This window comes from Labrus mixtus, chromosome 9 (genome assembly GCF_963584025.1).
Source record: "Labrus mixtus chromosome 9, fLabMix1.1, whole genome shotgun sequence".
In the NCBI taxonomy this organism is placed as follows: Eukaryota; Metazoa; Chordata; class Actinopteri; order Labriformes; family Labridae; genus Labrus; species Labrus mixtus.
In genome coordinates, this window is record NC_083620.1 from 14,374,120 (window position 1) to 14,389,445 (window position 15,326).

Below are 15,326 nucleotides of genomic sequence, written 5' to 3' on the forward strand. Positions count from 1 at the left end.
TGCCATTCTGACAAAACGTTTCTGCAGCAATAGAATTTTATGAAGATATGTGTGAAAAGTGCTGGCCCATACAATGTTACAGTAAGTAAGATATGGATATATTAGGCTATAAAATAATATTGGAATACAAGAAGAATGTAAGAAAACACATTTTTTTCTAATAATCCCCAGAGATTGTGTAACTTTACTGCAGACAAAACTGATGTGATCTTTTCATGTAAGTTTCTCATCAATTAAGATCCCTAAATATCTTGTTGATGTTACTTTAGTAATTTCTTCATCATTTACAATTTCAATAATTCAGAGTTATAATTATTTTTTCCAGCAAATATCATGAAGTTATTTTTTTTTCACATTTAATGACATTGTTTACTTCATTCATAAGTACTGACACATTTTTATTTGAGACAAGCTAATTTGTATCATCTGCAAATAATATTGGACATATTATAGGCATCGGGATTCTTTTGGAGTCCATACTGGTGTTCATACAGTATACTATACATGTTCAAATGTTTAAGAATGTGTTTATGTACTAGTTCATCTAAAAGTTTGGAAAAGCATGGAAGAACTGAAATGGGACGGTAAAATATCCTGGATCACCTGATTTAAAAAGTGGAATAACATTTGCCAGTTTGAGATCAGAAGGAACAATACCAGTTTCCATGGACACCGTAAACATATGTAATAGCGGTTTCAATATTTATCTTTTTACCTCTTTAACAAGGGTTGCACTAATTCTGTCATGACTCGGGGGAAAGATTTTTTTTTAGCTCTATTATAATATAATTTATCTCATTACAGTTAAGAGGTTCAAAAAAGCAAACTGATGGAAAACTACCTCTGATATAATCGGTTGGACTTTCATTTGTGTTACTAAACTTGTTAGAGATGGAAGTTCCCACATTCACAAAAAACTAATTGAATTTGCAGGCAACATCGAAGCGTCTTGTGATGGATGTTTTCCCATCTGAAAAACTAAGATGAAAATTGGTTGGTCCTGTTAAACGCAGGCCCAAACTTGAAGGTGCCCACTCTCCCTTACCGTCATAAAATCTGACAGTGGGATTTATGGAGTTAACCAGAGATCACTTTTGATTGTTCAGTGTTTTCAGAGAGAGTTGTTACTCAGTGGCTGTCATGACGTCACTGACCTATAACAAATGCCAAGAGATTTGTTCCCACCACCTTCCTTTAGACAGGCTTTTCAACAAATCAAAAAATCCAACTTGAGCTGTAAATGAGTCATCAGCAAACACAACTGACTGAAAACCTTGGTCATCCCTCCTGGCCTGTTCGTTGGTTCAGTGGAGTGAATTGTTTTAAAATCGGCTGGCACTCGGCCCTCTCCCCTTCCTACTCTCCTTCAATAACTCTCTGAGGAATTATAATATCATGTATCAGCGTACAAATCCAAAGTGTCCATGCACCTTCACAGAGGAGTAAAAGCAACACAGTCCTATGAAAACACAATTTAGAAACAAAGATCAAGACTTCAAGCAGTTGTAGGACACTGCACACATCAAGACTTTTCTTTTTAGGAGTAGTGAAATGCAGTGAGTCACAGACAAAGGAATAAAGTGGCCAATCACTTAGTCGCCCACATGCTGCAATCAAAGGAATAAATATGACTGATGGTGGTGCAGTAATCAGGACTGTTGATTGATCTCAGCCTGTCCCAGTTAGTGTGAGGTCTGTGTGGGAGACCAGACTGTCTGCAGTGTTTTTCTATTCAACACTTGCAGCTGTCCAGCTTTCCCGCTTGTCATCAAGTAATGAAAGGATTTAATTATCACAATGAACTGGATTTTATTTTATTGCCATTATTTGTTTTGGTGCAGTTTTTCTATGAACAGTGTAACTACTAATACACGTTGACATAGCAACTCGTGCAGTTATTAGTTACGGGTCTAATATAAGACTACTTTCATTTATTCCACTACATCAGTACAATGATTAAGTACTCTCTTAAAATAAACAAATGATAACAGTCTTTTTTTTATTTGGTAGCCCTTAAAAAGAGCAATGTCATGTTGGAACCTTTCAAAATGCTCAAATACGTCTACCATGTGTTCGTGCAGTTTTATTGTTTAATGATGTAAGAGACCTGTAGGTGTAAACACGAAGTAAAACAACAAGAGGCATTGATTAGAGCGAATTCTCATACAAAAACTATGTAGAGAGCAATATGTTTTCAGTTTTCCCCTGAATATCCCCTTTTGACATATTTATAATGTGATGCTATGGGACCTCAAAAACCTGGATATAATTGTACTCTCTTAAGGGGAAATGAAGTATTTTTCTGTTTTGGTACTGTTAATTTGGCACAGCACCAAAGTAGTACCTACTTATTCTGCTGAAGAGCCGGCCATACCAGCTGCTCACAGTGAATATTTCCAATGGCAGAAACCTCAACACATTCAGGCGGCATAACTTGAAAAAGGAAAAAACTCTACCCAGTTACCAAATCAAACATAAACGGATCTCTTTTGCCCTCTGGTGGAGAAAGATTTCTGTGTGTCACTGTATAAACTGACAAACTTAAAGCAGTTTTTTTTTTAAAATTGAGATGATGTCTTTATTTCGAACACGTAAAAAAAAAAATAGCTGTACTTAAAAATATGTAGAAAACAAATACACAACAAAAGAAAAATTGGCCATAAGTCCTTCACTCGCTCTTACATTTGCCATGCCTGAAAAGGAGTAGGAAGAAGTTATAACGTATTGAATCCTACCCCTTTTTGTCTCAACTTTATTATTATGAATTTTACTAATATACAATATTAGAACATGTATTTTTCAGTGTGTACTGGCATGTATAGTCTAATAATTATCTGCATTGTCTCTATTGTTGGATTAATACTTTTTAAGCTTTTAGGTCAGAATGGTTTAATGTGTGTGGTTTGCACAGATATTCATAAAAAATGTGAGTTCTATTTTGACTGGTGATATCGTTACTGCATTGCTGATAGCTCACAATTACATTGGTAATCTGTAAATCAGATTTATGATTGAATGTCCACCTCATTGCTCGTGTTTTTATTTCTGGTTAGATATTGAACCCCTTCCTGTCTCTCCCTGTGTCTCCTCCAGAGTGTGAAGATGCCATATTCTGTCGACTCCTTCCCAACAGAAACACTCATCTCTGAAACTTTCTCTCTGGACTTCTACTCCAGCAGTGAACACACCACAGAGCTGTACTCGGCAGAAAGCTTCATCCCCAGCATCGACAACATCAGCAGGTCGAGTGGCCTCCGCTGCACCTATAAAGAAGACTTCAAACGTATTTTACTCCCTGTCGTGTATAGCTTTGTGTTTCTGCTTGGCCTTCCTCTAAACGCAGCTGTTATACTGAATATATGGAGGACTCGACCACATCTGACCAAAAACAACATCTACATGCTCAACTTAGCCATAGCCGACTTTCTGTACGTGTTGTCCCTTCCCCTGCTCATCTACAACTACGGCAGCCATGACTACTGGCCCTTTGGGGAGTTTTCCTGTAAACTGGTCCGGTTTCAGTTCTACAGGTGAGATCCTTTTCTGAATATTGACTAATTCTTTTTTTATAGAGTTGTGTGTTAGAAGCGTTAAAAGATAAATAATACAACCAACAGCGCACTCTTGTGGACGTATTTTGAAATGAATGGTGTTTTATGTTGGCGTTATGGTACAATAATACGATTCAAACAGCACTTTTTTCTGCTGAAAGTCTAGGCGTTTTTAGAGCTCCATTAAATTCTTGGTCTTGTATATGAGGTCATTATGTCACACAAAATCTGTGCTTACACAAACAATTTCACTCCTTCCAATTCAAGGAACTGATCAGCACCATTTTACTGTGGTGCTGACCCCCTAACTTGCTGTTATCAGCCAAATATACATTTTTATGTGACTAGCTTATATAATCTTTAATGTAGTTGTAATCAGACATAAGTGTTTATTTATGCTCTTTCAGGCCTCCAGAGTATGACATGTGGAAGATCTGAACCTTTTAGTGTGTTTAAGGTCAAAATATGTAAAATATTTACTGAATTTAATCATAACATGACCTTACTATATGATCAGACATTAAGGAAACATGTTGTGATGAAGTGTTAGCATCTCTGACAACAATGCAGCAGCCAGTATGTCCTCCTTCTTAAGTTTTATTCTGGTCCTGAATGGTCTGTATTTGTTTTGACCAAAGAAGGTAGGTGGTTTTAAGGCACTGCCATACAGCTGTTTTGGATGCCCCTCGGTTTGCTAGATAAACAGCAAACCAACAGTGATGGAAGCAGGCAAGAGAACTGGTTCAGATATAACTGATTCTACCCAACCTCAAGCCTCTGCATTTTTCTAATAAGCTCGACGACCAGACATGTGGTGAAACTGGGATAAATATTGGAGATGCTTTTGAAAAATGTGGAGAGGTTAGAACTCAGATTCTTTCATGATCGATGCAGAGCTGGTTAAACACTGAAGCTTTAGTGTCCACTACATAGCAACCTGCATGCACATTCAATCTAGGAAGGAGGGGGCGGAGGGAGACAGCTCTGTTCAATGTTTTGAATTTCGACTGCAGTACCTATTTTAAATGCCAGGTGTCAGAGTTACGTACATATAGCTCCTTTAAAAAACATCTAGCAAATGTAAACTGCTCATTGACACTGAACAGGAGGAATTGAAATAAGTTGCACACCAGCTTTTCTGTAATTATTTTTACTTTGCTTTGCAGAGGTTTGATACAAGGTCACACCGCCATATACAGTACAATTGTAATTGTATTAAAATGCAAAACTGAAAAATTAAGATTTGATTGAACAATATTTTCTGTCTTACACTTTCCTGTTTTAAGTAATCTACATGGCAGCATCCTTTTCCTCACCTGCATCAGCGTGCACCGCTACGTGGGAATTTGCCATCCTCTCGCCATGTGGCTGAAACAAGGTGGATCCAGGCTGGCATGGTGTATCTGTGGAGGGGTTTGGCTTGTGGTCGCCATCCTGTGCGCCCCAACTTTTCACTTTGCAGCAATAGGAATCCAGAGAAACCGCACTGTGTGTTATGACTTAAGCACACCAAATAAATCACTAGACTACTATCCTTACGGCATGGCTCTGACCTGCCTCGGCTTCTTGTTGCCTTTTATGGTCGTGTTGGTGTGCTACTGTCGTATGGCCCACATCCTTTGCCGCCCGGTTTCCTACCAGGGTGTCACCTTGGCAACTGGGGAGAAACGAGACAAAGCGGTGAGGATGATCATTTTGGTGACTACAGTTTTCTGCATAAGCTTCCTGCCGTTTCATCTCACAAAGACCATGTACCTGGTGATACGAACTCTGTCTGGTGCCCCGTGTGAGACAAGAAACCTGTTCTCCATCATCTATAAGAGCACCAGGCCGTTCGCCAGCATGAACAGCTTGCTGGACCCCATCCTTTTTTACTTCACTCAGCCCCGCTACCGCAGGAGCACCAAGAGGTTTATGGTCAGAATCACCACCCTGAAGGAGAAGGGCACCAGTGTGTGAGGCAACAGAACCTCATATTCTGCCAAAGTATTTCTTAAAGACTTGATGATGTACAAGCAGTGGACCTTATGATGCGGCATAATAGTACATGCAATGGTTGCAGAGTTTTGCAACAGGTTTCCTGTGCATGTTCTAAGGTAACCTGCAGTCCTTTGTGCGTTTAATAACTACTGTTCACTGTGACAAAGAACTGTATCTCCCTGAGAGGGTCTCCATAAGGGTTTTAGGCACTGACATGTCAAGAAGCCTCCTGAAAGGAAACACGATGATTGTAATGTTGTTATGTGGAAGATAAAAGTGATAAAAGTCAGAAAACAAGGAGGTGTGTTATTGTAAATTGGCATTAATAAGCTATGGACGTTTCTCTTTGGCATTCAGACATTTTATTCACTATTATTTAATCACTTTTATGGCATAGCACTACTGTTCCTGCCCATTCTACACTGTAAATGATGACTATAGCAGCAGAATACCAGGGCATTCATATCCTGCAGATTCTCTGTTATCTGTGAAATTTTACTATCAGTCTGAACTGTGACCGGTGTAGTTTATGTATTTTATATAATGTTAAACACTGTGAACTACAGTATAAACTAAACTAAACCTAACAAAATATAGAACCAAGAATGAAAGGTGAATTTTGTTTTGTGTTACGTGGAGGTGGTGATAAAATTGTAAAGAGAAGGAAAGCTCATTAAAATGCACTGCGGCACAGAGCCTTGTATAATGCCAAAAGACATTTAAAATGTCTATGACTGCATGTTTGACGTGCATGAAGCACTTCTGTGTGGAAATGAAAACATTAAATGGTGTCAAAGAATGTCTGTAAAAGTTGTTCAAGTGATGAATGTATATAATACTGTTCTTCTGTTTTTCCCTCTTAATGTAACGCATTGTTCCAATGTAAAAAAGTTTTAAGGCTGGTTGTTGCATGTTTTGACCACTAGGTGATGAATGCTCCACACTGCTACTCCTCTGCACTGGCACTCTGGTTCTGTTCTGTTCTTGCTTTTGAATTGTTTGTGAACGTGTGATCCAACAATGATTACATCTTACCTACTACAATCAGAGATACACTGATGCCAACAAACTTTAATTATTCAGCTCATATCAAACTAAAAGAGGCCATCTCACCATGGCTTTCTCCACATGTCCTTCAAACAAAAGAAATCCTTTAAAACCTTGTCGAAACAGCAATTTATGCATGTTTAAAAATCCACATCAGGTACCTTAGATGCTTAAATTAAAATTTTAAACAAACTAGGGCTCGGTCTAATTAAGACTGAACTTTCTGTTATAAGAGATGAAAAAAAAAGTGAACATCTAAAAAAGGGAGCTCTCATAGAGGAGATTTACATTATATGTTCGTTATTTACTATTTAGAACCGTTTTGAAACTGGATATACATGCTAAGTCTCTTCAGTGTGTAACTTAAAGGGAATAATACTTTCAAAGTTACTTTTTGTATTTTTAACAGAATCAAATGAGGTAACTGAGCTACTTAGTGTATGATTTGGTTATCAGTAATGTTCATGAGTTGAACATCAAGGGGCCATATTGAAGTGTATCAAACAAACAATGGAAACATATTTTATGTACACAGTTCATGTAGGTCACTGCAGACATCATGTTCTTTTAACGTTGTTGCTGTCAACTAATTTGATTGGATTTAAAGTCATACAGTGTATTGAATTGTATAAGATGATGCTCTTGACTGCTAACATGAATGAATCCTGATCATAATCAAAATCTGCCTTAGCAGAAACTCTGAACCTCTCTGTTGATATTTAGAGGTGAAATTAAACTGAAATGACTGGAGTAATCTTTAATTCAGATTGAAAAATAAATTCACCAGCAACTTTAAAACTGCTGGCAACAAGGCTTTTAGGCAGCTTTACGACCACATCACTTACAGGTAGTTAAAACTTGCAAACATTGTTTGAGTTTTGCACCCATGAGGGAAGAAATTTAATATTTATCAGTTTATGAACATATAAGTTTCATGCATTACAAATTCAAGGGATTTTTCTTTTACCAAATGATGACATCATGTGCTTAAAAATGTTAGAAACGTATATGTTTGTCTGTACAGCATGCATATTCAGTGATGTACTAGTATACTGTATGTTTTTGTTTTTTTTTAAGATTTATTTTTGGGCTTTTAATGGATAGAGAGGACAGTGGATAGAGTCGGAAATCAGGGAGGGAGAGTGGGGAGTGACATGCGGGAGGGAGGCCACAGGCGGGAGGCAAACCTGGGCCGCCTGCTTGAGACGACAGCCTCCATACATGGGGCCCGTGCACTAACCACTGCGCCACCAGCGCACCCTAGTATACTGTATGTTGTGTGAGAGTAACTACTTTGTCAAATATTTGTGATGAGGGTCTGAAATGAGAAGTGTGTGTGTTTAAAAAGATGTCTCTGCACTGTGCCAACCCATTTTTAGTCAGTATTATTTAGAAGAAGTCTTATTTTTGTAAAACCATATAATAGAGTAGTATCTGAAGTACAATTTTATTTTTGTTACATAGAATCATGTAGATGTTTTAATATAGGCTATATATTTTTTCTCTTACAAAGCTACCTTCTTGACTTATCTTGTGAAATTCTTTGAATGTTGTCTATAAGTAAAACTAGCCATTAAAAAGGTCACACAAGCCTAACTTGATTTCTTTTCTACTGGATATTGTTCTACACTGTCCTCTTCACAATGCAAAATGAACCATATTGGTTAAGGTGGCAAGTCCAATTTTAAGACGGGAGGCCGATTAGAAGATAACAGCAACACAATGCTTTTAGACTCCACTATAAAAATTCACACCTTATCATTACTTTTTATTATTCACATTATATGTCTGATGATTACATTACATGACTTGTTGTCTGTCTCTATATATTAATCTTGTGATTGACTGGCAAACAGTCCAGGGTGTACCCCACCTCTCGTCCAATGACAGCTGGGATCAGCTCCGGCCCCCTGCGACCCCAAAACGGAAAAAGTGGTATAGATAATGCATGGATGGACGGATTACATGACTTTTACCTGCAACAGCTTTTGATTAAGGGGGACATTTTTAAAACACAGAAACCTGCAGACAAGTACATGTAGCATCTCAACTCTTTCAGAAGATGATTTGACTTGTTCTAAGATGATTATACAGTATGTCAGCACTGACCTGACATTGCACAGGTCAGACTATAGAGGGCGCTGCAGTCAACATCTCCTCTGTAGCTCAGGGTTCCTGCCTGGAACAAAAGGACCTGTTAACCAGACAGCCACATGGGAAGCACCACAGAGGGGTTATTGTGTATGAGTGAGCACTTTTTTTTTTTTTTCTCTTCTCCCCTCAGAATGCTGACACCCCTGTTCACTATCACACCTCCACGACACTGTGGGAAATCGAGCTAATGCTGAATTTGAGCTACCAATGTTAAAGTGTTGGCCTATTTTCTGCCTTACTATATGACAATTTACCTCTAAAGGCAAAAAAAAAAGAAAAATAATTGTACTCGTTAGGCTACTGTAAATTACAAATCTAATGTGTGTTGTCAAGTGTTTATATGGGAGATATTTGGGTTTTTGAGACACTGCTGCAGTTTGAAAACTTTTTTGAAAAATGTGCAGTTTTCTGTCTTAAACTCCCTACAGTGCAACTGTCCCTTTTCACGAGGGAAAGGGCTATAATTACACCCAGTTTATACACAGTATCTGTCTTCTGCTATCAGAAAAGAAGCTTTTCCTCTCAATTCCCGAGGGGGCCATGTCAGCCCCTAGTCCCGCCCACCCCCTCTGCCCTATCTCAGACATTAACATGCAAAAAACAACATAAGTCACGGAAAACCAAATCATGCCAAAATAAGGAATCCACTAACTGTTTGGGAATTAGCAGGGAATGGTGTGTCGGGCCTGTGCAGGCGTGCTCACCTGGCCAGACTTCTGGAAATAATAGAGGATAACAATGGAAAAGTTGTGTTTGTGAACAGGTTGGGAAAGATTTAGCCCCCCTAAAAGTTGTTTCGCTTTTCCTCCGAGTACGGATGCGGTTTCCTGGAATCGACAACATGTAAGTTCTAAAACACAGTAGCACCTAACTTTCTCACTGAACTTTGAATCACTTGACACACCGTTGCGGTTTGATGCTTTGCCAACAGTTTAGTTTACAACAACTGATTGTCGCTGGGGTTTCATGTCGTTAGCGTGCAGGGAGAATGGACCACAACCCCAAAAGGTGCTTGGATCTGTTGTACGCGTGAGGTTAAAATGTTTCTTTGAAATCAAACCGAAGACAGACATGAACAATGGCAGAAAGAGAGAAGAAGAATGCAGCCGTCTATCGCAGTGTTTCTTTTAAAAAGTTGGGGTCCTGGAGCACTAACAGGAGCGAAAACCAGCAGCACAACTCAGAGGATTTGGAGGCAGCTGGCGTCGCCCTTCCCCCGGAGCCCAGCAAAGCAGAACAATCCTTGGCGACGCGTAATGTCAGTGTGTCAAGAAAAGTTTCCAAAATCACTGCCACCACCGCCAGCCTCCCAACCGCAGATTCCAAGCGAGGCTCCTCCACTCCTCTCTCTTCGATTTCTCCATCCATCCGCCAGCTCACTGAGAAATTCAAAAGCTCCTCCAGGACGCCCAGAGGCTCACCGGGAGACGGCGCAGCAGTGACGCGGGGGAGCAGCAGCACTCTTCCCCGGGACAGGGGCTACACCGACCCGTCTCCATCTCGTCTATCGTGGAACGAGGAAAGCAGTGGCGTATGTTTCCGGGATAGTGACACTACTTCTACTAAAGATTTCCCTTCAGACAATAAGGCGCAAAAGTTTCACTCCGGCACGGACTCTGTGTCAGGCTCGGACACGGAGAAGAAAAGGGAGAAGCGGATTTTCACACGTTTATCATCCGACAGCAGCAGCAACAACTCTGGTAAGAGAGACTATTCACAGATCAATCCATGTCCCTCTGATTCTAAAAAGAGTTTGACTACAGATGAGGTAGAGGAGTTTATTATCAGAGGGGCTCCTCCACCCTGTAAATCTCACAGAAGTTATCTTTCTACACACCATGGTGATTTTGTTCCCCTGCACTCAGACAAGTGGCCCAGTGTCACCAAAATCAGGCAAATATTTGACGAGCGACAAAGCACATGTAAGCAGCAGTGCAAGGCTGACACTTGTGTGAATTTAAAAGCAGCAGACAGAGGCTCTCTACAAGAGCTCGGCCCCAGTGAGAGTGCTGCTCTCTCGGATCGAGGTGACAAACTCTCACCTTACAGCTCGGCCAATGAAGCCAGTGCCCTGCCTTTGCATGAAAAATGCATAGTGGGAGCACAAAGCAAAGAAAACAGTGCTGCTAAACGAGCCTTTTGTCACGATATGGACTTTTATGCCAAAACTGACCAGCAGCATTTCTCAAACGACGAAGAAGTGGACATAGAGACACAACGTTTGAAAAAGAAAACAGTTAGTGTAAAAAATACTTTTCCTAGCAGCAGGAGCAACAGTAGCGGTCACAATTGCTCGGGGGGTTGCCACTACCAAAGGATTAGACCAACTCCATACAGATCTCATAGTCCCTGCACTGAATCAGAGGCTGCCCATGAGACCCACAGGACAACAGTCTTGACATCTGACCCCGGCCCTGACCTTCAGCCCCCTGCTACTTCGTCTTCGAGTCGATCCCTGAGCTTGGACACCTCCTCCTGCTCCTCCTCTCGTCAGCAGCCGACAGTGAGGGAGAGAAAGGATAGACAGGGGGTCGGGCTGCCCAGGGATAGTTTACATTCCTCACATAGCTCCTCTAGAGCGCCAGCCCCCACCACCTCCTCCTCCTCCCCCTCTTCTGCTCCAGCTTCAGATAAAGCCATTACCTCCTCCTTTACTGTAGCTCCCTCCACTGAGCTAAGAGCCCCAACAAGAGTTGTCTCTCCTCTCAGCTCCCGCTGGAGGTTCAGCTCTGGAGACGAAGAGGAAGAGCACACCAGGAGAAGAAGAGGAGGTGGAGGGGGCAGTTGGAGTGGTCCTTGTGGCCTGGTTCCTTCCATCTCCTGCAGACCAGGAGAAAGGGGTGCCACAGAGCGAGGAGGCAGCTATTTATCCCGCAGTAAAAATGGCTGGTGGGGTGCAAAGGGCATTGGTAGGTCTTCAGGCAGTGAGGAGGACAGTCCTGGTTCTTTAGGCCCCCACAGTCGAGAGGCAGTGCGTCGCCGCTCTCTGAGAAAGAAGAAGAAGGTCATCGGTGCTCTCGCAACAAGCCATGATGATTACGATGATCATGATGGCGAATCAGAAGACAGTGACACAGCCTTGACAATGGAGCACTTACAGAGGCGCCATCAGCAAAACACTGGAGGAGAATCGATGGCAACAGTGTCTCGGAGCCACTCTGCAAGACTACCCAGCAGTCCCAGTAACAGAGCCAGGGTGCAGCAATGGGAGCGCATCACGTCACCAACTTGCAAGACACTTCCCGGTGTATCGCGAGTGTCGAAGGTCAATATCCTCCCGTTTGCGTCTAGCCCTGCCGGTTCACGATGTAGCAGCAGATACTCCAGCACTGAGACACTGAAGGAGGAGGACCAGGCCAGCAGCACCAACCCTGCATCAAATATGATGGTGAATATGGGTGTGACAGGAGGAGGCACGAGCAGGACTGCATCCTCATCCGTGCTGAGTAAAACCTACCACGGGAATTTCACTATGTATCGCTCCCCAAGCTTTGGCCATGGGGATAACTTTTCCCGTAACCCTTTGCGGGGGCGACCCAAGATTGTCACACCCTTATCTAGTGTGCTTGGCAGAGATAGTGTAGTATCTGCAGGGGTAAGAGTTGGAGAGAGCATGGAATTAAAGAGGACAACAGATGGGGGTATAGTAGATGAAAAAGGTAATAACCAAATCCACATGTCCAACCCAGACATCACATCAGAAACTATGTCACTGCTAAGTTTCCTGAAATCTGATCTATCAGAGCTTAAGGTAAGGAAAACGAGTGGAGACAAATCGGGGGTCATGGAGGGGCCATCGGTGTACAGGATGGGGTCAAGGACTCATGGCGGTACCGTTCTACCTTCTGGCCAACGTCCATCCCTGAAAGACCTCACTGCCACCCTGCGGCGTGCAAAATCCTTCACTTATCCCGACAAACCCGTAACATCCAGGAAGGGTTCCTTCACTGGTGGCCCCACAAAGAGGAGCTTCTCTGACCAGCAGCTTGACCTGGATGGAGAGAGGGATGGAGGGAGGGGTTCTGTGTCAGAAAGGGAAGTAGAAAGTGACGGGGGTGATTTTAGGATTGGGAGAGGGCAAAAGATGAGGGACTTTGGATTTGACGATGACGAAGAGGAAGTTATTCCTCCGCTGCAGGAGAAATATGTGATGGAAGCCAGGCAGGTCATTCGAGACATCTGCCAGATGAGTTCTAGAGAAGATGAAAATGATGAAGCTGCAAGGAAAGCTGACATTTATTTGAAGGATGATGTTTTTCAGGTGAAGAAAACAAACGAGAAGGAGACATCAGGAGGGAGCATTAAGGATGAGGCAAGGAAAGCTCAAGGGGCTGAATTCAAAATCACAAAAGACAGGGACAAACATGAGAGGGAGAGAGAGAACAGGGAGAGGAGCGAGAGGGATGGACAAAGTATGCAGTTGGAGAAGTTCAACAGCAGAGGCACAGAGTACAGAGAGAAGGCAAAGAGACAGAACATAGAGACGGAGAGAGCCTTACCAAAGGGTGAATCAGAGGAAAACGTGTTCTACGACCACTCTGTGGATGAGCTCTCGGGCCATGAGTCTAGTTTAACAGATGAAGGAATTGTAACAGAGCCAGAGACAGGCCCCAATGACCCTACCGAGAGGTCATTCCTGGGGTCAGCAGGAGTTAATATGGGGTCACAGGTTGCTAAGGATGTGCTAGGGCAGCCAGTCACCATATGGAAGCAGTCAGCTCTCCATGAGGCAGAAGGGTTTAAGAAGGAAAAAGAAGAAATGACAGAGAATGACATGCATTGTAAAAATGGTCCAAATGAAGTCAGTGTACCTCCCTCCTTGCCGATTCCTGCCCTGATTGTTGAGAGTGACAGTGACAATGTTAACTCTACCAGCGAAGAGATCAACACTCCCGGCGCTGTGCCACAGAGGTCAGCGGGCGCCGCAGGGGGAGCTCTTGATTCCCCTGCAACCCCAAGTGCTATCCGCCGAAGACGCAAGTTCTCTCTCTCTGGTAATAACAACACGGGCTCTGATTCCAGTAATGGCAGTAATGCAGAATCAACAACAGCAGCTGGTGGAAATGGAGAGTCCACGGTCTACCGCTCGCTCAGTGACCCCATGCCTCAGCGTCGCTGTTCCTTGGCAGAAGATGGGAACAACTTTTCCTCTGTAGACAGCAACCTGTTAGGATCACTGTCAGTCAAAGGGGGAAGTGCTTCAGAGGCCTCCGCTGTGGTGGCTTCATCAGAATATAAAGGAAGTGTGGCCAGTGACTTGTCTGTTTACAGCGATGTTGGGCTCCGTGATGATGTCGTCGGTGACTACAGTGGGGTGATAAGGAGCATCGTGGCTGAGCCAGGCGCAATGGACAAACTGATGGCAGATGATCACGGCAATGGCAAAGCCCCGAAGAAGAAATCATTCAGTGACCCCAGTCGCCGTAGCGATGCCCCGTTGCTCTCTCAGCATGACCCCGAATTCAAAAATCCGACCAGAAGCACACAGCCAATCAGTGAACTGGATCAACCTGGCCAGATCCCACCATCCAGCAGTGAGCCCATCCTGAGTGAGCAGAGAGAGGAACTGTGGGAGCCAGAAGTTAAACCTCAGTCAGCATTGCTGACTCAGCCATATCACCATACAAACAGCAGTAACAAATTCAAGGTTCGTTCCCAATCAGAAAGCATCCACTCTAAACACCTTGATGATGAAGATGACGATGTGATAGACCAGGGTGAAGAGGAGAAAGAGTTGCAAAAGTTAAACTTTGACCTCAAGCTAGCTGGTGTACTGTCCCCTAGAATGGTTCGACGGCCTGTAAAAAGGCGTCCGAACAGGCTGGCTCAGTTTTTTCCTCATGAGGACCCAATTGAGCCCCAAGAACTGGGGTCAGAGGAGCAGGAGGATCAAAGCGACCCAAATTATATCACCCCTCCTCTTCCCTCTCCCCTACTTCATTCCAAACCTAAAACCAGACCCAAGCATGTCCGCCATGCGAGTGAACCAACCACATTCATACCAATCTCCCCACCTCCTCAACTTCAAGCACTGAGGGAAGCAGACTGTCTCGCTGTTGGACCCACTACAGATAGTCCCATCTTGACCAAGCCTCCAGGAGATGAGACCCCATCACTGGAGGACGTGACCCAGAAATATATTCTGGATCTGAGCACAGCTGAGGGGGACACTGAGGGCCAAGGGCCTCCTCCAGCGGCCAGGGATGGAGCTGAAAGATTGGTGTCAGCTTCAGAAGGGCACAGTGAGTCCAGCACCAGTGGAATTACAAAAGCTGGACCACAGACGAAGAGCATGGAGGACACTGCATCCACAGCTTCACCACAGAGGACCAAACCCAGAGTGGTGAGTCCACATTTTTTTTTTGCTTATTTCATTGCTGTGTCTGCAAGTGCAAGGATGGCATGCTAACTCCTCTGATGTTGCATGGAGTCTTTGACTTTGTCATGTATGATTTTTCAACAAGTGAGGTTTGATGTAGCAAGAAAAAAGATGTGAGTGAATGGAGATTGTTCTTCTCTTTATCAGATATCAGAGATATCATTTACTGAATATTAAATATAACAGTGGGAGGTAGATGCGGTTTAAGGTAAAAC

The 15,326-nt window shown here is 42.9% G+C and overlaps 2 protein-coding genes across 5 annotated transcripts in view; both read left to right on the forward strand.

Moving 5' to 3' along the window:
* The window catches only part of LOC132980334 (P2Y purinoceptor 3), an 81,916-nt gene extending 74,909 nt beyond the window's left edge, over positions 1 to 7,007 (forward strand). For 3 of the 4 annotated variants that reach the window (XM_061046408.1, XM_061046409.1, XM_061046407.1), the window contains 2 exons: positions 3,094 to 3,530; positions 4,838 to 7,007. In XM_061046408.1, coding sequence (XP_060902391.1) covers positions 3,094 to 3,530; positions 4,838 to 5,510 — 1,110 coding nt within the window. In that variant the 3' untranslated portion in view covers positions 5,511 to 7,007. Of the gene's footprint in view, positions 1 to 3,053; positions 3,531 to 4,837 lie in introns of all 4 variants that reach the window. The other variant, XM_061046410.1, reaches the window with a different exon arrangement.
* Positions 7,008 to 9,331: 2,324 nt separating this feature from the next.
* LOC132980332 (rho guanine nucleotide exchange factor 17-like) overlaps positions 9,332 to 15,326 on the forward strand; it is a 65,958-nt gene continuing 59,963 nt past the window's right edge. Inside the window, exon 1 of the mRNA XM_061046404.1 lies at positions 9,332 to 15,075. Coding sequence (XP_060902387.1) covers positions 9,811 to 15,075 — 5,265 coding nt within the window. The 5' untranslated portion in view covers positions 9,332 to 9,810. The remainder of the gene's footprint in view (positions 15,076 to 15,326) is intronic.